Source organism: Carassius auratus, chromosome 41 (assembly GCF_003368295.1).
Source record: "Carassius auratus strain Wakin chromosome 41, ASM336829v1, whole genome shotgun sequence".
Lineage (NCBI taxonomy): Eukaryota > Metazoa > Chordata > Actinopteri > Cypriniformes > Cyprinidae > Carassius > Carassius auratus.
The window spans coordinates 14,601,523-14,624,788 of record NC_039283.1 but is presented as its reverse complement, the minus strand read 5'-3'; the positions used below and the strand labels follow the sequence as shown (position 1 = coordinate 14,624,788).

The 23,266-nt window shown below is 38.0% G+C and overlaps 1 protein-coding gene across 3 annotated transcripts in view; it reads right to left on the bottom strand.

The window, feature by feature from the left end:
- Positions 1–22,756, bottom strand: part of LOC113060178 (cyclic AMP-responsive element-binding protein 5-like) — a 69,130-nt gene extending 46,374 nt beyond the window's left edge. Inside the window, exons 1-5 of one of the 3 annotated variants that reach the window (XM_026229065.1) lie at positions 22,638–22,756; positions 14,978–15,055; positions 13,771–13,864; positions 9,877–9,998; positions 6,155–6,297 (exon numbers count right to left, since the gene is read on the bottom strand). In XM_026229065.1, the coding sequence (XP_026084850.1) occupies positions 6,155–6,297; positions 9,877–9,998; positions 13,771–13,864; positions 14,978–15,031 (413 nt within the window). In that variant the 5' untranslated portion in view covers positions 15,032–15,055; positions 22,638–22,756. Of the gene's footprint in view, positions 1–6,154; positions 6,298–9,876; positions 9,999–13,770; positions 13,865–14,977; positions 15,056–16,611; positions 19,811–20,520; positions 20,911–22,637 lie in introns of those variants that run through there. The other 2 variants (XM_026229066.1, XM_026229064.1) reach the window with 2 other exon arrangements.
- Between the last annotated feature and the right edge of the window lie 510 nt (positions 22,757–23,266).

Sequence of the window (23,266 nt, the reverse complement as noted above, 5' to 3'; positions counted from 1 at the left end):
CAATCTCAGACCTAGACTGGCACCTAGAATCACCTCAGGGTGGTCAGACAATAGATGGACTAACGAGTATCATACTGACAGATTGGATCTGAAGTAGTAATGTGTTTGCTTGTTTGAATTTCTCCTGTATTAAAAGTTACTAATACGCTTTACTTTCCTTGCGTAGCAGTGGGACTCTAGAAAGCATTGTTCTAATTGTTATAGTTTCATGTGTTGTGTTGAGGAAAAACAAGTAAATTGTTTTACACATTTGGGTTGGTTACACAAACATTTTTTTTTTTTTATGTGATATGCCGTTGAAAAGCATACTGTATAATGTGAAGCTGTACTGACGTGTATGCCAGTTATTGCCTTCTGTATGTAAAATATGTTTTGGGTTGATGGATTTCCAAGTTTCCATGTATGGAGTTGAATTTTACCGTTGTCCTTATGTTGTGTACGGCTGGGGACAGCCTTTTTCTTTCCGGTGGGGAATCTGTAACGGCCAAAACTATGTATTTTGCATGTATCACATTATAGTGCGGTGTGCCCTTTAAGAGACTAATCACTTGACTTGTAACGCACGCTATGTGGTGATGACGCAGAAGGACTATATGTGTGTTTAATGAGGACCCCCATGGATGATAAGTACGCTCTGCCTTCTCGTTGTTATTTTTCTCTTTACTTTATTTGTAACGCCAAGAAAGAGTTAATCTCTCATGTATGAGAGGAGTGCGTTGTCGTGTACCAGCCATTAAATGTGTGGAACACCAACTCTGCGTTTTCTCTTTCACTTAATGCATTTAACGAGTTATCCGAGAAGAAGCGTTACAGCCCGGCTGTTTTCAGACCGGTGGCAAACAGAAAACTCTGACGCTGTATCAGACTGAGTACAGAAGCGAAATGAAATTGAGCGGAAGTAGGAAGTCTGACGTAGTCAGGCTATGATTCACCCCCCTTTTCTAGGAATAGTATAATATGTAGACATTAACATTTCACAACAGCCAAGTATTTCTAAATCATGCACGTCAAAACTGCATCATTCAGGATTTTTAGTTAAATAATGACCAATAATTTCCTATTAAATTCGGATAAGATAGTTATCCGAGATATTCCTTATTGGACCAAAAAACAGTACACAGAATCTAGTAGACTACAGTTTGCAACTAGACGGATGTACTGTTACTTCCTCTACAGTCAGAAATCTGCGTGTTATATTAGACAGCAACTTATCTTTTGAAAACCATATTTCCCATGTTACAAAAACAGCATTTTTCCATCTTAGAAACATTGCCAAGCTACGAAACATGTTATCTGTTTCTGATGCAGAAAAGCTAGTTCATGCATTCATGACCTCTAGACTGGACTATTGTAATGCACTTCTAGGTGGTTCTCCAGCATCTTCAATAAACAAGCTATAGGTAGCCCAAAATGCAGCAGCTAGAGTCCTTACCAGGTCAAGAAAATATGATCATAGTACCCCAATTTTACAGTCTCTGCACTAGCTACCTATTCGGTTTCAAATTATTACTACTCATCTATAAGGCCCTAATTGGTTTAGCTTCTGTGTACCTAACTAGCCTTCTACCACGCTACAACCCATCACGCACCCTAAGGTCACAAAACACTGGACTTTTGGTAGTTCCTAAGATAGCAATGTCCACCAAAGGAGGTAGAGGTTTTTGCATTTGGCTCCCAAACTCTGGAATAGCCTCCCTGATACTGTTCAGGGTTCAGACACACTCTCTCTGTTTAAATCTAGATTAAAAACGCATCTCTTTCGCCAAGCATTTGAATAATGCATCTCATAATTTGTGACTGCAGTTGTATCTGATCAAATGCGCATTCTTATTCATTAGCTTGGGTTAAAATAATTAATTTTACTTGGTCGGAACAGCAGCTACGCTAATTATGTCTCTATTTGTTTCTCTGTTTTGCAGAGTAACTGGATTTACACAAGCTTCAGTCTGGATCCAGAACACCCGAGAAGAGATGATGCTGACACCAGAGGACCTCAGATGATGCTAACCCTGAAAAATACAGAACTTACAAATATTGCTACTTACTATACAATTACATTATAATTGCTGTTAATAATGTTCATCGTCTGGTTGACTATGTCTTGTATAAACTTTTTTTTTTTAATTCCTGACTTTGGGGAAGTCGTGGCCTAGTGGTTAGAGAGTTTAACTCCTAACCCTAGGGTTGTGGGTTCGAATCTCGGGCCGGCAATAACAAGACTTATGTGCCCTTGAGCAAGGCATCGAACCCCCAACTGCTCCCCGGGTGCCGCAGCATTAATGGCTGCCCTCTGTGTGTGTGTGTTTGTGTGCACTTTGGATGGGTTAAATGCAGAGCACAAAATCTGAGTATGGGTCACCATACTTGGCTGAATGTCACATCACTTAAATATAGTAGAAACTTAATTTTCTGTAAATTTACTTTGCACTGATTTGTATCGTAAAAAGCGCTATACAAATAAACGAATTGAATTGAATTGAATTGAATAATGGTATGATTCTTCAGTTCAGAGCAGCAGGAAGAGAAGATTAAACTTTTGTGGACAGAGGCACTAACTGGCCTCGATGGCTTCCTGCGGGAAGTGGAGTTTCTGTGTTAAGGGGAATGAAAGGCTTTTTTTTTCCCGCTGAGGTGGACATTTCCAAACACACTGATTCACACTTCCATAGGCTGACCCCTGACCTCCACAGTGCCTATAACAAAACAACCACCCTCACACTTATGGAGTCCTAGAGAGTTGCAGTTTCAATAGACATAAACAAAGATATAAAACCAACCAGGAAGATTTACAGAAAAATCATATTTCAGGATATTAATGCAAACCGTGCTTGGGTGACTCTCCATATTCATGTCATACAACACAACTAAAAGGAAAAAAGTAACAGTGTCATTCAAATTGTCACTACTTTAATGCTTTATGTACTTTAAATATTTTTTTTTTTTTTTTTTTTACCAAAAGCAGTAAAAAGGTTATTATTGTTAATTAAAAAAAAATGTTAATAACTTGAAATAGAATAAAATATGATAAATATATATTTTATTTTATCGAATTTCCAAGACAACATTTCTCATTTGTTTAGTTTACCAAAATATCTAAAATAAATAAATAAACTAAGAATTAATAAAATTGTATAAAAATGTAAACTTAAATATATAAACATTAGAAAACACCAAAAGCACATCCAAAATCACTAAAACATTAACTAAAATATAAATGAGAACAGAAAATAAAAAAATAAAAAAATCTATTTCAAAATATCAACAAAAACTTTAACAAATAACACTTATATCACAATAATAAATATTTACTCATTTAATTTATTCATTTGCATTAGAAAGACAAAACAAGAAAACAAAACAAAACAAAACCTAAAACATATATATATACAATTTTGTATAAATATAATTTTGTATTTCTTTTGTTTGATTTTGGTCTAAAATGTGACCTATACAAGTTCTTGACAAGTTTCATGATATTGACCAATTACTGTAAAACTAACACAGCTTCTCTCAATATAATATACAATTTCCATAAAAGACCGAGGACTTTATAATCTCTGAGCTGCATGAGTGTCCATCCATAATGAGTGCTATAAATGGTTTCTTCACAGCTTTAGCACATGCACACTCATGTTCCAACACAAAAACATTGCATATGTTCTCCATGAATTTATATTCACTTCCCATTCACAGCAGCATTCAGCATTACTGCCCCTGACCCCGCCGAAACCCATCTAACAAAGCGCTCATACAGTAAGTATGATGTGCAGATGGTATGCAAACGAAAAACTTTTTCCTTTTTCACAAGTTTTATGTGGTTTTGCAATAAAAAAATCAGTGCATTTTTCAAAACTTCTTCACAGATTTACTGTACAACTTTCTTTTGATCATTTAACAATCTTTGAGTGTCTACCAATGACAAGAAAAGTTAATGCAGCAAAGAAAGAAGAACTAACCAGTCTCTCCCTGTCTCTTATCCTCTCTCTTTCTTCGACTGTAATTCCATCTCTTTCTCAGAACAAATGCACTGTCAGACCATCAGTCGACTTGACTGACAGACCTTCCATCCAATATTCACAAGCTGTCCAATCTGGGCACCACCGCCCTATCCTTTCTTACCATTGGCACGGAGATATGTAGTATTCCTTCAAATGCCTCACAAAAATCATCAAACATATACACAAGCATTAAATAAAGAGGGTGTTATTGATTGTGGACTGCTTTTAGATATAAGCTCCTCCATACTTTAAGCAACTTATACCCATATATCAACTTGCTACAAGACAGTTTCATTATGAAACATCTTGTTTCGGAAAATCTGTAATTATGCATAACAAATCTGTGATTTTGGTGTCAGCTGTAGACCTGACCCTCTAATCTTCATCCTAAACCTCCACCACTGCCGAAAATGATACCGTCCTCTCCCTACGGCCCATCACGTGTTTGAAAAGTGTGTTTCAGGTGGTGATTATACCGCAGACGGGGCACATTCTGACGCAACAAAAAGACAGCGAGAGAAAGACTGTTGGAGAAAAAAGAAAGACGGGTCAGCAGTGGGATGTGTTTGCGCAAGAGGGGCGTCATCCCAAAAAGCTGATATCCCCACCAGAGCTGCACCACTGATTTCATCACTGTGGGACACACCCAAGCTGGCTGCACGACACACACAGAGAACTTTAAGAGTCACTGCAGGGACAACTGGAACGATTCACAAACACACACACACACACACACATACACACACACCAAAAGCATGGAACAGCCACAAAGTGTTACAATCTTCCCAGGAATGTGAGAATGTGCCCTTTCAAGGACACTTTGCTCATTTCCAAGAACTGTTTCAGCATTAAATAATGATTTGCCAATCAAATGCAGAATCTTTCATCTCCTTTAATGTTTTTTAAGAGGTGCTTCTATCATGTAGTCAGCAATGTGCCTTTTTTATTGGGTAAAAGTGTGTGAAAGTGTCTATGAAAGATAAGCGTATATGAAACTTCGAATGTGTGAAATGCAAAACCTCAAAGAAGGTGTATCTTCACTTTGACACCCATCTAGTCTCCTAGTCTAACCTTGCTTCAAAAATTCTAGTTTGGAATATTCGGGTGACTACATGAGGACAGAATTTGTAATTTTGGATGACTATTTTATGTCCCTTCACATACTCAACATGAATGGAACAGCTCACCAAAAAATACAAATCAACTCTGAAAATTGAAGATGTAGATTAGTTTGTTTCTCCATAGGAATAGATTTGGAGAAATTAAGAATTGCAATTCATCACTTACAAATGGATCCTCTGCAGTGAATGGGTGTCATCAGAATGAGAGTGTAAACAGCTGATAACATCACAATAATCCACAAGTAATAGAAAAGCACGTTTGTAATAAACACATGAATCATTAAACCTTTTTTAACTTCAAACTGTTGCTTGCAGCTAAACTATGAGATCTGTATCCTTAATATTGCTTTCTCCATTGAAAAAGTTGTGTATCCTAATCAGGAGGAAAAACAAATTAAGTAGTTTCTTGAAAACCAGAGTTCAATTCTAAAAACCAGATGATGGACTTTTTCACTGGAGAAAGTTTTTTTTTTTTTTGGATTATGGACTCATATCTTGGCTATAAACTATGGTTTCCAGTTTTCATTTCAAGCACCTTTTTACTTCACAAGATGGTAACTGATGGACTGGAGCTATGTGGATTCCTTGTGATGTTTTTACCAGCTGTTTGGAGTCTAATTCTGACGGCACCCATTCACTGTAGATGATCCATTAATAAGCAAGTGATGTAGTGCTTAATTTCTCCAAATCTGTTCAGATCAAGGAACTCATCTACATCTTGGATGGCCTGAGGGTGAGTACATTTTCAGCAAATTTTCATTTTTGCGTGAACTGCTCCTTTAAGGGACTTCAATAAAAACGCCAATCTGAAATTAAGAATCCAGCTGTTGTTCACTGCTTCCCACGTGATAGGACAGAACTTAGACTCAAACACAGTCTTTTGAAGAACATAATCACTACTTCTCCACCTTGTGCAGTCGGCTGCTGTAGGCTGATAGGAGAAATGCAAACAGCGGCATGGACTTTGGACTAATATCAAACACTAGACGTATTGAACGTTGTACCAGAGACACACACATGAGAGGCACAACTTACCCAATCTGTCTGTTGGTGGAAGGGGCTTGAGTGATGACAGAACTGGACTGGGGCGAGGGCAGGGCCTGCTGGATCACTATGCTGCTGTCATGGTTGGCCATTCTTGAGTGGGTCTGCTGGTGCTGCCCATGAAGAGCGATATTCTGTTCAGAAACAAACAGAAGGATGAGGACATGTAATGAACACAGGGGACAAATATAAACTGTTAATCCACTGTGACATAACTACACTAGAAAATAAAACTCCCTACAAGTCAACCCTAAACTACAGTACTAGGTGCAGGCATATTGGCAAAATTCGTCAAAATTTTTTCAAACCAGCCGCTTTTCATACCTGGGTGGCGGACCAGCCTTTTGAAATTACAGGATTTTGCATCTCACCTTAAAAGTGTAGAGTTAAAACTCTACACTGCACGAATGCATGAGGCACTCATTAAACATTTTATATAGCAGCCTCTCTGCCACTTTGACACACACACACACACACACACACACACTTTATGTGATGTGTGAAAAAGGACGTTTGTCAAAAATGCACTCTTATCTCGTTTAGGTGTGACACCACTGTGAATCCAAGCTTATGCATGCATTTCCTGTGGCAAATAGAGCATGTCTAAGTGAGAAATAAAGAAGGGGGATTTCTATTGAGGGCCACACCTTGAAGGCCCAATTTTAAGTTCCAGCTGCACCTGTTATGGTTAGGGTTAACAGGGGTTCTCAAACCTCTCCGGGAAGTACCCCCAGCACTGCACTTTTTGTATGTCTCCCTATATCTGACCCATCTACGTCAGGTCTTGCAGTCTCCACTAATGAGCTGATGATTCAAAATGTGCAGGGCAGGGGGTACTCCAGGACAGGTTTGAGAACCACTGGTTTAGAAGATAAACAAGTGGACAGAAATGTACTGATTTTCTTCAGTAGTTTTCTTTATTTGCATCAACTATCCAAGCACTTTGTTAAAGAGGAGAGAGATTTGCCGAGAATAATTTGTGATTCTGACCGTGCCGTTTATTTGCATTGTCTATGTAGCTTTAGTGTGCACGAAAGGATTTTCACACAATCAGCTTATGCCACAAATGCACACACAAAATCTGTGCTGAACACAGCAATAACATACAGCAAACTACTGCAATCTGATGTACTTTACTGAGATCAATTATAATGCTTTTCTTAATCATTTGATCATCATTACACAAATAACTGCAGCCAAGCTCAGTAAAAAAAAATTATACAAACATCTCTTTCAGAAAAGTTTTTTTCTGGCTTTTCAGTAATTGTTGCTTACTGCTTGTCTGATTACCTTAAACAGAGTTTTGAGAATACGACGCAATCTACAAATGGCCAAATTTACAAGGAAAGGGGTGCGTCTCTAAAAATAATGACAATGACTCAGAGTGCGGCCATATTTTAGCAAATTTAGCATCATGGTTAAACTGAACTGGGAGTAGATTTTGTGTTAAATTATAACATGGTATATATCCCATTAAAACACAAAGTAGCTAACTACCCTAAAAATCACATCCTTGACATGAGATTCGGCTTCCACGTTTGATTTCAGTACACTTAAGACAAGTGAAAAAGCTCTGGGCGATATCTTCCTCTCACCTGTCTTCACCTGAGCTCAGCAAAGCCCTGCTACAGCCTGCTGCTTGCTGACTTGGCAAGGTGTACTAACCCTAAACCTCAAGTGTAAACTCCCCAGATTAACAGACACCATCAGTTTATTTACAGCACAGTAAGGTGGTGTTCATTGAGCCCAGTCATATTGTGACACAGTTGTGGTGCAAGTGGTAAAACACTCATTAGGGTTGAAGGTGTCTGTGTGCGTCATTGTCAGACCTTGACGGTATATGATAAAAATACCTCCAGGTTATCACCATGGCTTTACAATTACCATCCGTTTATCACTTTGAAAAACATGAGAATGTTTCTATCAATGTCCTAGGTAGTCTATTAGGTCAGAATCTGTTACACATGTATTATAACTTAGTATGATTGGCTTGCTGTAGAGTAAAATGATTGTCAAAGTCTCATTCTATGTGTGCGCTTGTACAGTATGTGTATGCAAATTTGAAAAAGCAGTTCAACATTACAACATTGGTCAACTAACCTGTTGAAAAAAACAGCATATGCTGGTTAGGTATGTTTTGATGCAGGGATGCTGGTTTATGCTGGTCCTTTGCTGGTTTATGCTGGTCATGTGCTGGCAAAGGACCAGCATGAACCAGCAAAAGGACCAGCATGAACCAGCAAAAGGACCAGCATGAACCAGCAAAAGGACCAGCATGAACCAGCAAAAGGACCAGCATAAACAAGCAAAGGACCAGCATGAACCAGCAAAAGGACCAGCATAAACAAGCAAAGGACCAGCATGAACCAGCAAAAGGACTAACATGAACCAGCTAAAGAACCAGCATAAACAAGCAAAGGACCAGCATGAACAAGCAAAAGGACCAGCATAAACAAGCAAAGGACCAGCATGGACCAGCAAAAGGACCAGCATAAACAAGCAAAGGACCAGCATGAACCAGCAAAAGGACCAGCATAAACAAGCAAAGGACCAGCATGGACCAGCAAAAGGACTAGCATAAACAAGCAAAGGACCAGCATGAACCAGCAAAATGACCAGCATAAACAAGCAAAGAACCAGCATTAACCAGCCAAAGGACCAACATGAACCAGCTAAAGAACCAGCATAAACAAGCAAAGGACCAGCATGAACCAGCAAAAGGACCAGCATAAACAAGCAAAGGACCAGCATGGACCAGCAAAAGGACCAGCATAAACAAGCAAAGGACCAGCAAAAGGACCAGCATAAACAAGCAAAGGACCAGCAAAAGGACCAGCATAAACAAGCAAAGGACCAGCATGAACCAGCAAAAGGACCACCATAAACAAGCAAAGGACAAGCATTAACCAACAAAAGGACCAGCATCCCAGCATGAAAACATACCTAACCAGCATATGCTGTGTTTTTTTCAGCAGGGTAGCTGGTGAACTCAGGGTAGAAATACCAATTTGTTTGTCCAAATAAAGGAAGGTGCATGGAATGTTTGGTATGAGTCTTTCACTGGTTTAGTGTCATTACTGGTGCATAAATTACACAAATCCCCTTTAACATGGAGCAAGAAAAAAATAAAAAAGGCAGATACTGTATAAGCTCTGTTCCAAAGCCTAGTGAGTTGAATCCCAGCCTACTGCCAAGTAACAAGCAACCTAACCATCATGGAACCACAAAAATGACAGAAGGTAACTGTTTTGAAATGCTTTCAATAAAGTCTGACATTAGCAGGTTGCTAGACTAACATCACAATACTCTTTTAAGAAACACATAGCATACACAAACTGTGGGTAAATTAATAAAATTATTATTACACTAAACTGTTTTTAACAATATGCAGATGCTTTGTTGCATTTTGAAATGTGTCTGATTACAATTCATAACATAGCACATGTATTGCATTCTCATTATTGTGGCGCTGTACTACTGTAGATATTCCCTTTTTAAAGCTGGTCATGAGCTGGTCATGTGCTGGTCCTATGTAACTAGCTCCGGCTCAGGCCCAGCTCATGACCAGAACCTCCACCTGCCTGTCATGTATGTGTGTGATCTATCCAAAGCTGAGAGACTTCAGTCACTTCTTGTTATGGCGGATGGGGTAGTAGTGACAGTGGCTGTTAGCACTGGGGATCACAAATGCCAGACGCACTCTATAATCTCACCTGTTTGCTGTCCTCCTCCTCCTGAGCCTTGCAAAACTCCTGTTCGATAGAGCAGTCCAGCTCGCTGAAGAGACCCACCTCCTCGCAGTTCTTCAAGAAGCGCGTTGGGGTTGGTGTCTGGTCTAGAAACATTCAAGGAAAAAAAATACATCAGAATTTAGCAGGGCATGTTAGTTTAACTGTTTACAATGACAACGAAGGCCTAATATATGGAGCCAGAAGAGTCTCAATAAAGATAAATGCACACACTACAGTCACATATGCACACATAGGATTCATACATGCACACACATAATTCATAAATACACACACAGGATACACAAATGCACACAAAATTCACAAATGCACACACAAAATTTAAAAAGCACAGAAGATTTACAAATGCATACAAAATTCAGAAATGCACACAAAATTCAGAAATACACACACAATTTAGAAATGCAAACAACATTTACAAATGCACTCAAGATTCACAAATGCACAGGACAAGATTCAGAAATGTATTTCTGATGCACACACACATATATCTTGATTTACAAACTGCTTGCGGTCTGTGAACTTCACTGCATTTGTGTGTGAATTTTGAGACTCCCTTGACTTGGCTCGACACACAAATGCCTTTTTTTAAACAGGGAATGATCTGCAACCAATCAGATATCTCCCTTGTTTTAGCCAATCACAAGAATGCACCCCACTTGGGGGATTGTTTACTTATAAGCCAATCAGCGAACGACTCACTTTCCTCACGCAGCCAACGACTCACTTTCCTCAGCGAACGACTCACTTACCTCACACAGCCGGCGACTCACTTTGCGCAGCCAGCGACCCACTTTGCGCAGCGAACGACTCACTATCCTCATGAGTCACGCAGCGAACGACTCACTTTCCTCACCCAGCGAGCGACTCACTTACCTCACGAGACACGCAGCGAACGACTCACTTTCCTCACCCAGCGAGCGACTCACTTTCCTCAGCGAACGATTCACTTTCCTCATGAGTCACGCAGCGAACGACTCACTTTCCTCACCCAGCGAGCGACTCACTTTCCTCAGCGAACGATTCACTTTCCTCACGAGTCACGCAGCGATCGACTCACTTTCCTCACCCAGCGAGCGACTCACTTTCCTCAGCGAACGATTCACTTTCCTCACGAGTCACGCAGCGAGCGACTCACTTTCCTCAGCGAACGATTCACTTTCCTCACGAGTCACGCAGCGAGCGACTCACTTTCCTCAGCGAACGATTCACTTTCCTCAAGCAGCGATCAACTCACTTTCCTAAGTGAACGACAGCCGGAGACCCACTTTTTGCAGCCAGAGAGCCAGTTTCCTCTCGCAGCGGACCACTGACTCTCTCTTCATGTAGGGACTGAATATTATAATTAAAGTGACTTCTATATTGCATCCAAAAGAATATTTAGATATATTTAAATATTCATAAAGGTTTAAACATTTTTTTTTTACTTTCATTAAAATATTTCAATAAAATGAAATAATTGCCTATTGCAAATTTATGAATCCATGGTTAACTTTTTTTCTGCAGTCACTGGGCTATATGTATTGAGACATTTTTAAATTTATATTTAGTAAAAAATAATAAAAAATAAACCTGAATTGTAATCTAAACATCTGTATTTTCATACAATTTAATACAATTGCTGTGTGAACACGTTCATGTGATTGGCTTATAAGTAAACAATCCCCCCACATGGGGTGCATTCTTGTGATTGGCTAAAAGAAGGGAGATATCTGATTGGTTGCAGATCATTCCCTGTTTAAAAAAAAGCATTTGTGTGTTGAGCCAAGTCAGGGGAGTCTCAAAATTCACACACAAATGCAGTGAAGTTCACAGACCGCAAGCAGTTTGTGAATCAAGATATATGTGTGTGTGCATCAGAAATACATTTCTGAATCTTGTCCTGTGCATTTGTGAATCTTGTCCTGTGCATTTGTGAATCTTGAGTGCATTTGTAAATGTTGTTTGCATTTCTGAATTGTGTGTGTATTTCTGATTTTTGTGTGCATTTCTGAATTTTGTATGCATTTGTGAATCTTCTGTGCTTTTTAAATTTTGTGTGTGCATTTGTGAATTTTGTGCGCATTTGTGCATCTTGTGTGTGTATTTATGAATCATGTGTGTGCATCTATGAATCCTGTGTGTGCATATGTGACTGTAGTGTGTGCATTTATCTTTATTGAGACTCTTCTGGCTCCGTACTAATAGGTTTGGTTACCGAAGAAAGGATCCCATTTTTGGTCATCCCATGCACATTAATTCTGAATTTAAAATAATTTTAAAATCTTTGAGGGCAAGTAAAACAAGAACAATAAACCCCCATTAAAAGGGTAAAATCTGTAATGGAAGACAATGCTATTATTTATTAATTATTCACACTTATTATTTCTTATTATCTTTTATCATTAATTATACATCAAAAATAAGCAGTGAAGTCTTTTTTAATATTATAAATACTTGACATTTGTCACCAAATCAAAGTCATGTGGTGAAACTAATGTGCAGAAAACTGCAGGGGGGAAAAAATGAAACCGAAATGGATACGATCGGTCAGTTATTGTCAACTCTGCATGAACAAAATTCTGGATGTGGGCTCCCTGACAACGACTATGCATCTCAAAGTTAAAAACAAGTTTGCGGTTCATTCTCTATGCAAACTGAACCCAACCCAAACAGCTAAATAAAAGCTTCTGGCGGGACCATGTGATCCATGGAACTAGGATGCATTTCTAGCTTCATGCCGTGTCTCTCTCCACTCAGGCTGCGTCCTTTTCATTATTTACCCTTGTCAGAGTTGCAGATCAGATTTCTGGGACCAGAGAAATAAGTGAAGAAATTTCTTAAGAAAAATTCCAGTAAGTTTGTAACAATGTGCAATTCTTTAAAAAAATCTTAAGTTCTTAAGAACATATTTTTTTTTTCTTAAGAATGTTTCGTGAATTCGGCTCCAGCTGTGGGTTTCTCACTCGCTCTGCATTGTTTACTATGCAGGCCCTTCTTTCAGTAACACGCTTGCTAACGAAGGTGCACATGCGCTCCTTCTCTCACTACCTCTCATCTGCTCAACCTCTTTGCCTCAAACACGCTCCACTGAGAAATCACACACACACCTTTTATTGAGCTTGTGGTGGGATGATAATTTCTAGCCGCTACTGGAACCACATAACTCATTATCTTGTACTTCATCAAACGAACAATGAATATTACAGTCTAGACCGAACCGCACATCCAGTAGAATCCCGTCATGGGTTTGATTTCAGGATCTCTGATCTGTGTTACAGTATCTTATCAGAAGAGGATGAATTACATAGATATATTTAAATATAAATGTATATTATTATTAACAAATAGTGCATGTGCCAAGTTATTTCTATTCATGGCTTCATATGGTTATAATTATGCATAATTTCATTATATAAATAAAAACGAGAGGCACATCTTAAATATCACACAAATTCGGTTTGTTTTTCAAAACCAATCTATAGGACTTGCATCGTCATTTTGCAAGTGTTGAAATGCAAACCATTTGTTCAGAAAGTGTAGTCAAAATCACAATGCCAATAATGGACCACTTTTCCATCATAGCTGTTGAGGCTTGTTTTCTTTTCTTCCCTGCGCTGTTCCCCCTTCCCCTCGTCCCCTGAGAGGGCCGGCGGTCTGATTGATATGGAACTCATGGTACGGGTTGATGACTGGGATTAGGGGAGCGAGGCAGAGCACAGCACAAATATTATTTTAGCCACATGGCTCTGCATTTAAAACTACACCTACACATCTGCCAAGTCATGCATCCTGGTTAATACACCTAATCAAAGACAGACGCTAAAAAGAGACTAACACATGAGCTGTGTGTGTGTGTGTGTGTGAGGTCTGTCTCACCTGACAGCATGTTGTCATTTTTAATGGAGGGGAATTTGAGGGTCATCTCGTGCTTGTGTCGATGAATCATTAGATGATCCTCCGTCGGGAATCTCTGGAGAACATGGAAACAACTGGTTGCAATTTAATCACACTTAACAAACTTAAACAGCAGAGGCTTGTTTTCTTCCCATTTTGTGTTTCTGAAAACAGAATCTTACAATTAGTGACTATCAAGCAATCTTATACTTACCACTGAAGGCAACTTGAGCCTTAGGCATAAACTCTCTGTCTGAATAGATGGCGAGAACACCTTTCTGTTTGAAAATACCTTCTCATTATCGCAATTACATTATCTTAATTGATGTTTAAGAGCACCTGAGAGGAATATTGAATCTGCTCAAACAGATTGTGACAGGCCTAGTCTAATTGTGCAAAACAGGTGGATTGTGATCTGTGTGTTTTGATTGTGAAAATAAGGGGGAAAAATACATACAAAAAAAAATTGGGTGACCATCATAATATCTGGATCCTCAAAGCAAAACCAGTTGTTTTAGTATCATTGAGATAATATCCTAGGTTTCATTCATATTTTGAATGTGTCTTATTTGAATATTTTCCGTTTTCACTCTAATTTGAGCTATTTTATTTAGCTGTTTTGACATTTTTATTAAATACGTCTGTATAGCTTTTATTCTTTTTTTTTTTCACTTCTCATTTTTATAGTTAACAAAGTTAAACTAAGTAAAAATGAAAAATGTAGAAATCAGCTAAAGTTTTTTTTTTTTTTTTTCAAGTTATGGTTTTAGTTTTGGTTACATTAATACAGAAAGTCAAACTAGATGTTGCCTTGGCCTCTAACTGAAATAAAATACGTTTTATATATATTTCATTGAGTTCAAGTTAGCTTTATTTCAAGTGAGAAAGGTTTTTTCATGGATTAAGTTTTTATTTTATTTAAATATAATAACTGTAATGGTTAAATCTAAGCTAGACGAATATATGCATTAAGAGAAAGATTATTTACCATATCTATGAGGAGTTCACCGCATCCAAAGAAATACCAAGCCAAAAATCTTATATCTTATATCAAGACCCAGCGGATGACATTTGCCTCAACAAGATACCATTTCACTGTTGTTGTCTGTGGCGCAGTTTCACATCGAGAAAGAGCTTTCTCGTGTTACAGGAGCGGCGTTCGTCTTTGCTATTGTCTTATCAGACTCACCTGAGAGCAGCCCGGGGCGCTGCACATGAACGGCCTTTCCTGCTCGGAGTTCATCACTGTCACTGGCTCCTCATATACCTGAACACAAAGCAAAGGAGAGAAATTCAAATCACATTATGTCACCAGTGTATCGTGTGCCAGTGATAACCAACTCTGTGGTTCCCGGAGAGAGTGTGATGGAATCTCAGTGAGGATTCGGTGTCTTATGCCCTGGGAGAGGGCATTCAAAGTTGTAAAGGTTTAGTCTAAGCTCTAGGAGGGAAGCTTAAGAACCTAAAACTGACCCCTAAAGTGCCGCCTGCTCCTTCGTCGCCTTGGAGCCGTCGCTGACCACAGAGTAAGATGTAAACGATCCTCTCTGTGTTGTGCACGCAAGTCTCTGGCTAACCCAGACACACGGCACTGAGGTCAGCGTATCAATGAACTGCCAGTCATTAGCAACTCTTCTGACACCTAAACTGTCCTTTTAATACCTCGCCAGCCATGACTTTAGCAGCTCTTCTTAGCCGAATCAATGACAAATAAGACATCCAAGGTGAAGAACAGGAAACGGGTTATAAAAGAAAACTTCTATACAATCTAATAAAAGTTCAATTTATAAACTTTCAAAATATCATGTAGTGTAAGTACCAAGTAAAACACATTCAGTGTATGCATCATTTTAAAGAAATAATAAATAAAATAAAAAAATTCAGGTAAAAGTTTTTATTTGATTTTTTTTTTAAACATTAGTTATCAATTTATAATTTATTATATGTGACCCTGGACCACAAAATCAGTTATAAGGGTCAATTTGTTGAAAATGAGATTTATAAATCTTCTGAAAGCTGTATAAATAAGCTTTCCGTTTCTGATGTATGGTTTGTTAGGACAGGCCGAAATACTATAATAAGAAATTCACCTTTAAAGTTGCATTAAAAATGCATATTAATGATCAAAAATTAAGTTTTGATATATTTATAGTAGGAAATGTACAAAATATCTTTGTGGAACATGATCTTTACTTAATATCCTAATGTTTTTGGCATAAAAAAATAAATCTATAATTTTGAACCATACAATGTATTTTTGGCTGTTGCTACAAACGTATCCCAGCGGCTTAGACTTGTTTTACTTGGGTCACATATTATGACATAATTTATCTTCATGATATACATTTCTGTATTATATTTTATTTTCCTACATGTTGGCCGACTTAGTGAACTAACTTTATTTTTAATATTTATTTTATTCGTTTTTTATCATTGCATTCAACAAAACTTTTTCTGAGCAATAATGAAAGCTAAACAATTACATTTTCTTAAATCTTTTATTTGGAAATTGTCTTCATTATAAATATTGCATTAGTTGAGTAACCTTGATATTTTTTTACTTGATATTTTTTTACTTAATACTAGGTTCAATATATTACTATATCAACTGACCCAGGTGCGTTTTAAAATGAATTGTTAATGGTAAAATATAGTTGCCCCATTTGCCTCAATGCAATAATATATGACAACACTAACAGTGTGACAAATTAGGTAGAGGAGTATAAAGGGTAAAAATATAACAAAACTCTGAACTATTTCTAGTGTCGATTTAACAAGAGGTGATTACATTTCAATGACAAATCTCTCTCTATTACAGCTCACCATGTGCGCAGGAATCCCTTCCTCCGTGCCACGATGCTGCTAAATGCCATGGATGACAGAATGACACTGGAACGGTATGCCAGCCGTTCAGCTACACACATGGAGTGTAATCGGGCCGCTCTTCTGATGCTGATGGGACGTAGTTTGCAATCTGTTTTCTTACGTGGGCTCATGCTGAGCCCTCTACTTCTGTCGCCATTAGGATCAGAGTGTGATTCTGTGGAATATATCAGGCGCCAATTGTGCTTCAGTCTCAAGGGCGGCTCATTCTATTCAACTCCTGATGATCTATAGGGTGCCTGGGTGCGTGATTCTGACTGTATGTCCCGCTTTCCACCCCTGCATTCTAAAAATAAATCTATGAGAATGTAAAAAGCAGGCTAAGATGGACTCTTTCTGCTCTGGACCATTGAAATTCTGTGTGTTTGATTTAAATAGGGTGACACTTTTCAACTGCTGTCTTGGGGGAGTTACATAATCATATTACTTTCTATAAATGATTAGTAAAGGAATGCATTACTTTTTAATTTACAAGAAAATATCCGAGTTACTCTTTCAAATAAGTAATGCCAGTTTTCCCATTTACTGACTGGCAGCTCTCCTGTCCCCAAGTTGAGAGAAATTGGGAGTAAGTCATTTTAAGTATTTAATCCCATTCTATCAACTAGTGTCTTTGCTCCTGACACCCGATGATCCAATTCAACCATACTGATAAGCATATTTACTTCAGATAAATGACATTTGTGTTTAATTTTTTTCTATTGCTGAAGTGTGTTGAACTTTCTTTTCCTGCGTCTTTTTTTATGCAATCCAGAATGGCAGCACAGCTGAAAGGTTTGCTTGAGCCGAAGCCTCTACTTCACAGACGTGAATTTACATTTCCTTCAGCCAGGCTTATTCATTTCACCTTTGGTGTGAAAAGCCTTTCACGTTTGTCAAAAATATAACTTTTTACATAAAAACAAACAAGCAAGCCCAGCCCAGATGAGAAAAAGTAATGCAAAAGTAAATTAATGCTTTACTTTTCATTAAAAAGTAATGCAATTAGTTGCTTTTTTTATAAAGAGTAATGCAATATTGTAATGCATTACTTTTGAAACTAACTTTCCCCAGCATTGAAACTGGAACTACTTTTTGGTAGCTGAAAGCAATGTCAAATCGACCAAATTATTTCATAAAAAATCTGCAGAGCTCTGTGGACACTGTGTGGTCTTATTATAAGAGGGCAACAAATGCTTATTATTATTTTATTGCAACCGTGAAAACACTGTTGCAGAATTTGGCTGCACGTCGTGCATCACAGGTGATCACGAACTTTACCAATGTCTCTTAACACCTGTTTTGGGAATTTTACAGCACCCTTATGCAAGTTTTGTGCAAAAGAGTAACAGCATTATGGTCTACAACAGCCTAATGAGACACAGCTGTAATAGTCCATGACAGCCAGAGTCGAGTCCCCTTCATATACAGCAGCGAAACAGACTAATGGCTGTGGCTGCATATTGACACACTGCTTAGACAGCTAACAAACACTATCCAACTGCGTGGAAAATAAACACGTTCAAAACTTTTCAAGATGAAAACATGAGGAGTTTGAATCCAGCCTTGGATATGCATGAGCCCCGCTGTGTGAACGCTTTCATACACAATTTGCATGTGCATTTTTTTCCCCTGCCCGATTGGTCTAGTCAACTGTTTCCTCCCGAAGCAGTCAAAACATGCAAATGTGCCGTTATGTTATCCAGACATCTTTTTACTTACAGTCTGGCCTCCAGGTCACTTCTGACACACGGCCCTCGGGGACACATGGTCTGGACAGGGTGTTTCTGTAAGCGGACTGACATCGAGAACACGTCTGCTAAATGACAAGTCACTAACACTCGTTTTTTTCTGTTTTCTGTCTCTCTCTCTGTCACTCGCTTATCAGCTCTCAGAAAGTCATGTCTCCGTCTACTAGTCTTTATCATAACGGTCTTATTTTGCTCTCACTTTTTTTGTCTTGGTTAATTCTTATTATTATTAAAAGCTATTTCAAAAAGGTCATTTTGGATGTTCATTAGTGATTAGTCAGTAGTTTGGCCGGGAACTGATTTTATCCATCAGGTATTGATCAAATGTGATGTTTCTATTTAGAACCCTTCAATCAGCAGAAAAGTTTTTACAAACTTCTCTTCGTATCAGTCAAGATTTGAAAATATATTGTTATTTTAGTGTCCCTGCATTGTCAAACATACCTAAGATATGCCGTCTTTTTATATCGCATCTGGCCAGATTCCAAAACCAAAACCAACAGTGCAACACAATCGGGCCCCTGCAGCAATATTTCACGTTCACACTATGTAAGTTCTCCGACATGCGAAATCCGTACTACAAAGACTGTCATCAAATCTGTTCATTTAAACATACGATTATGCACTTCATTCATTTTCATGAAAAATATTACCGTATCATTTCCACCCTCGAGCTAGTCTTTTAGCCACCTAAACCGCTCAATATCCCCATGTGACACGAGGCCAGGTGTGAGATGTTTGCTCACCGGTGGTCATACACTGCTTGGCTTTTATTTCACTGGTGTTTTCATTTAACACAGGAAATTTCATTACACTTCAAATTTAGAATGGCCCGATGTGGCAACCGAGGAGGATTAGGGGACCGGAGTACAATTTCACAGGGAACCGGTGAGGAGCTTTCTCCTCTGGTACACATTTGAATTCAAACAGTATGGTGCACAGGCCAAGGGGAGGAATAGGGTGGTGAAGGTTAAAGCATGCACAAACTTGCACTGCAATTCAAATCCAACCTCTCCCCGTCCTCTGCAGGCCTTCAGCAGCAAAGGTACAAGGTAGGATCAGCACAGGGCCCAGGGCAAGGAATAAGAAGCATACAGACAATCCAAAAGGATGCTATAAACCTTTCATAATGAGCAGACGAAGGGGCCCCACAAAGGCAACCTTCAATCACTGTCAGTCATCACATCCTCACAAACATAAACTTACAGAGACCTAGAGCACTTCAGGATGACTTTTGTATCGGAGGTACAAACATTTGAAATATGAACGCATCGGAATGTTGTTGTTGCTCAGTGAACAAAAGTGACGGCAAAACGAAAACAGTAACACCTTTAACCATGTGAGATTAAAATAAAAATGAAAAACTTCACCAAGTATTTAACAGTCATTTGCACTCACAATTTTAAAAATGTAGGAAAACCTGCATACACTACATGTTATAAAGCCTTTTGAATTTTATGTACTTTATATACATATACATATATACATATATAATGTTTACACTCAGTCAGCCAAATTAATTAAACCAGAGAGCAAAAGAATATTTTTTATGGTCATATAGACATTTTTTTCCACATACCAGTCAGTCAATTTTACTATATGCCATATTTCACAGGTGACAATGTGGTATATTTCACAGATAATTTAAATAAATGCTTCTTTTTTTTTTTTTTTCAAGCTATAAATTAAATATCCAGTTATTTGCTGTCTCATGATATATTGCCGAAATCATATGACTTTCTTTCTTACACAAATACACTTTCTTGGTACACAAACGGAGAGGTGCATACAGAACTATAGACTGACAGATTCAGTTACGATTCACTTTCACAGATTTTTCCCCCCAAACAATTAAAGCGACTAGAGCTGTCGTTCTGCCCAACATCTAACATTTAATTTAATTTAATTTTAATTTAACATCTCTTAAATAACATCTCTTTCATGTTTTTGTATCAACATGAAAGTGAGAAATGATGCAGACTTTTCATTTTTAGGTGAACTATTCATTTAATCTCCATCCTAGAAGCAAAGAGATAGAATTAAGTTCATATTTCCATTTTCCTCCCTGCGTGAATCTATAGTTTATCTGTGAATATAACGCTCAAACAGTCTGACTGACCTGCGTTGTGACGTCATGCTTCGATATATTGTAACATACTTGTTACAATCTTACAAACTCAAACGTGTGATTCAGTGCGAAGATTCATACAAGCGAGCGCAAACTTGAAGTCAACCATTCTTGTATCATAAAAAATCGGACTGGACTGGACTGGAACCCCTCTGGAAGTCGCGATAGCTCTTGTTCGAGACGGGATAAAACATAGGGACGCACTAATATTCAGAGACAAGCGAAGTTCCTCAGTTTCTGCATGCTGTTGAATGAAACAAAACAGGTTCAACGCTACAAACTAATTGTCCCGGGCCGCTTTAGAGGAACAATGCAGAACACTCGTGTCACTGCGCGAACGGGACACGCGCGCGCTGTGGCAAGCCAATTTAACATTTTTTTCTTGTAACATTGCTTATTGCTACTGTCAGGTAGTCCAATAGTGACAGGTATTAATAAGTGACTAGTACATATTCGATTAACTATTCTGTTGCTACTGGAATTAAATTGTATTTTTAACATTCCAACCCTTCTCAAAGTCCTGAGAAGGGATCTGGACCCGGAGGGAATTCGATCCGGACCTGCCTCCACTTCATATTTCAAGTGTACACACAGATACAGACATACACAAGGGCGCATGAACCAGTGCAGTTTTTACCAACTTTTTTGCGAGACAAAGCGCATAGCAACTAGTGACATTTTGGATAAACCTTTCAGCTTTCATTCAGTTGAATGTTGTCACCTGTTTTGCCCCGTGAGCGCAAGGTTTTTCCCGTCCTGCAGAGTTAACAGCACATTCAACTGACTAAACCGCAACAGACTTGTGAATTAATGAGTACAAAACAACATATAACAATTATAAACAGCATATTTCAGTTATAAATCAAGATTTTAGTAATTCAGTTAAAGTGACAATAGGTTACAACTGAGGTACTATTTCATACACATAAAATATGTACATGAAAACTGCTTGTTTGGGCATTTAGTATAAAAATGTAGTACTTTATGTAACAGAGTAAATGAAAGTAAGACTTGATGACATCATGAATATGATAATTAGCATATATAAAGTCGAATTGTCATATAAAGTTACAAATTGTTACAATTATTTCTGACCTTTCAGCATTGATAAGAATTCAGATTCGGACCTTTGAATGGAAACTTTGAGAACCCCTGCTGTATTCAACTATTAATTATGTATTCCATATTATGTTGGTGGAACCCATATCATCTGTAAATATTAGTGTTTCCTGTAATATTTTATCGAACACGCTACTCCTGCTGTCTATTCTTTGATCAGTATTTATATTTTAGTCCTGAGTACATATTTATGATACACAAGCACTGATCTTAATTGTTACTAGTAATAGTTCTTACTATATATTTGTTCATATATGCGCTGATGCCTTGTCTTAATGGCTACTTTATATACTTCTAAGATAAAAAAAAAACAATCAATGACTGATACTAGGGAAACTACAACAGATAGTGCTTGAATGGATACTACTAAATAAAGTACACGTAATGAATAGTTACTAATGAAACTGAAAAATCTATTTGTCCCTACATTATTTTATTTTTTTACTAGTATTAAGACATAAGTAATAGTAACATAAAAATGAGTTCGTTAAAGGAGTAAGCGCTAAAACGGCTTGCCACAAACATGCACAGACAAACAAGAGAGGTAAAAACTGTAGTAACACACCGATCGTGTTTGACAGCTTCTTGTGCGCAAACCAATAACTCCGCGCAAAGTTTTGCAACATGCAACAACATGGTTTGATATCAGAATCAAGAAGAAGAAGCGAGCTGTTTAATGCGAAACGATCCGTTAACGCGCAATTTGGGTATTCAAAGCAAATTCAACGCGCAAAACTGTTACATGCAAACAATCCCTGGAGATCCGAAAGAGAATAAGTCATGATCCGTTTGTTTTCTGCATGAAACGTGAACGATTTTGTCCAGACAGACTATGTAAAAGTACTTGAAATGTGTTTATGTGAATCCCCAACAACTTGTCACTTATTCAGGCTCAAGAGAATGATTATTTCAATGGCACCGACTCGGCAAGTGAATGTGAATGCGAAGGAATTGATGCATCGGTATGGAAAACAACTCAAACAACTCACCGCAGAAGTCTGGAGAAGATGCAGCACACTTTCTGAAGGAACCACGTTGGACTGAGGAAAGATTACAATACGATCTATTTAGAGAAGCATTACATCACCCTTTGGTGACGTCACGTGGGATTCCTGAACTTCTAAATCATTGCGGTTCCTCGGAGGGGCGGGGCTAGAGGGCCAGGCGGGGCGGGGTCGGTACCAGTGGGTGTGGCGGCCGGAAGGCAACACCAGCAAACATCTGTCTGACTTCAAGTTGTTATTGTTGTTTGCAGCAGTGAATTAGTCATACATTGCTTATAAAAATATTTTTAAAAATTAAATAATTAGTTTACATAGACAATTAAACAACTAAATAAACAGTTTAGTTAAATTATCGAAGCTAGCACTTGACTTGTTTATTAATATTAAATAAGTATATAATAAATTCATATATTTATAGCTAGACTCAAATATTTAGAATATTTTTCATTTTAATATTTGATGAACAAATAACCTGTTTATGCTGTGTATTATACTGATGACGTCTCATGAGATGTTAACAAATGATTTTGATTAAAAAAATGTTTTATTATTATTATTATTATAGGAGATGTTACACTAAAGACACCAAATGTCCCAGCTCAGTTATCAAATTC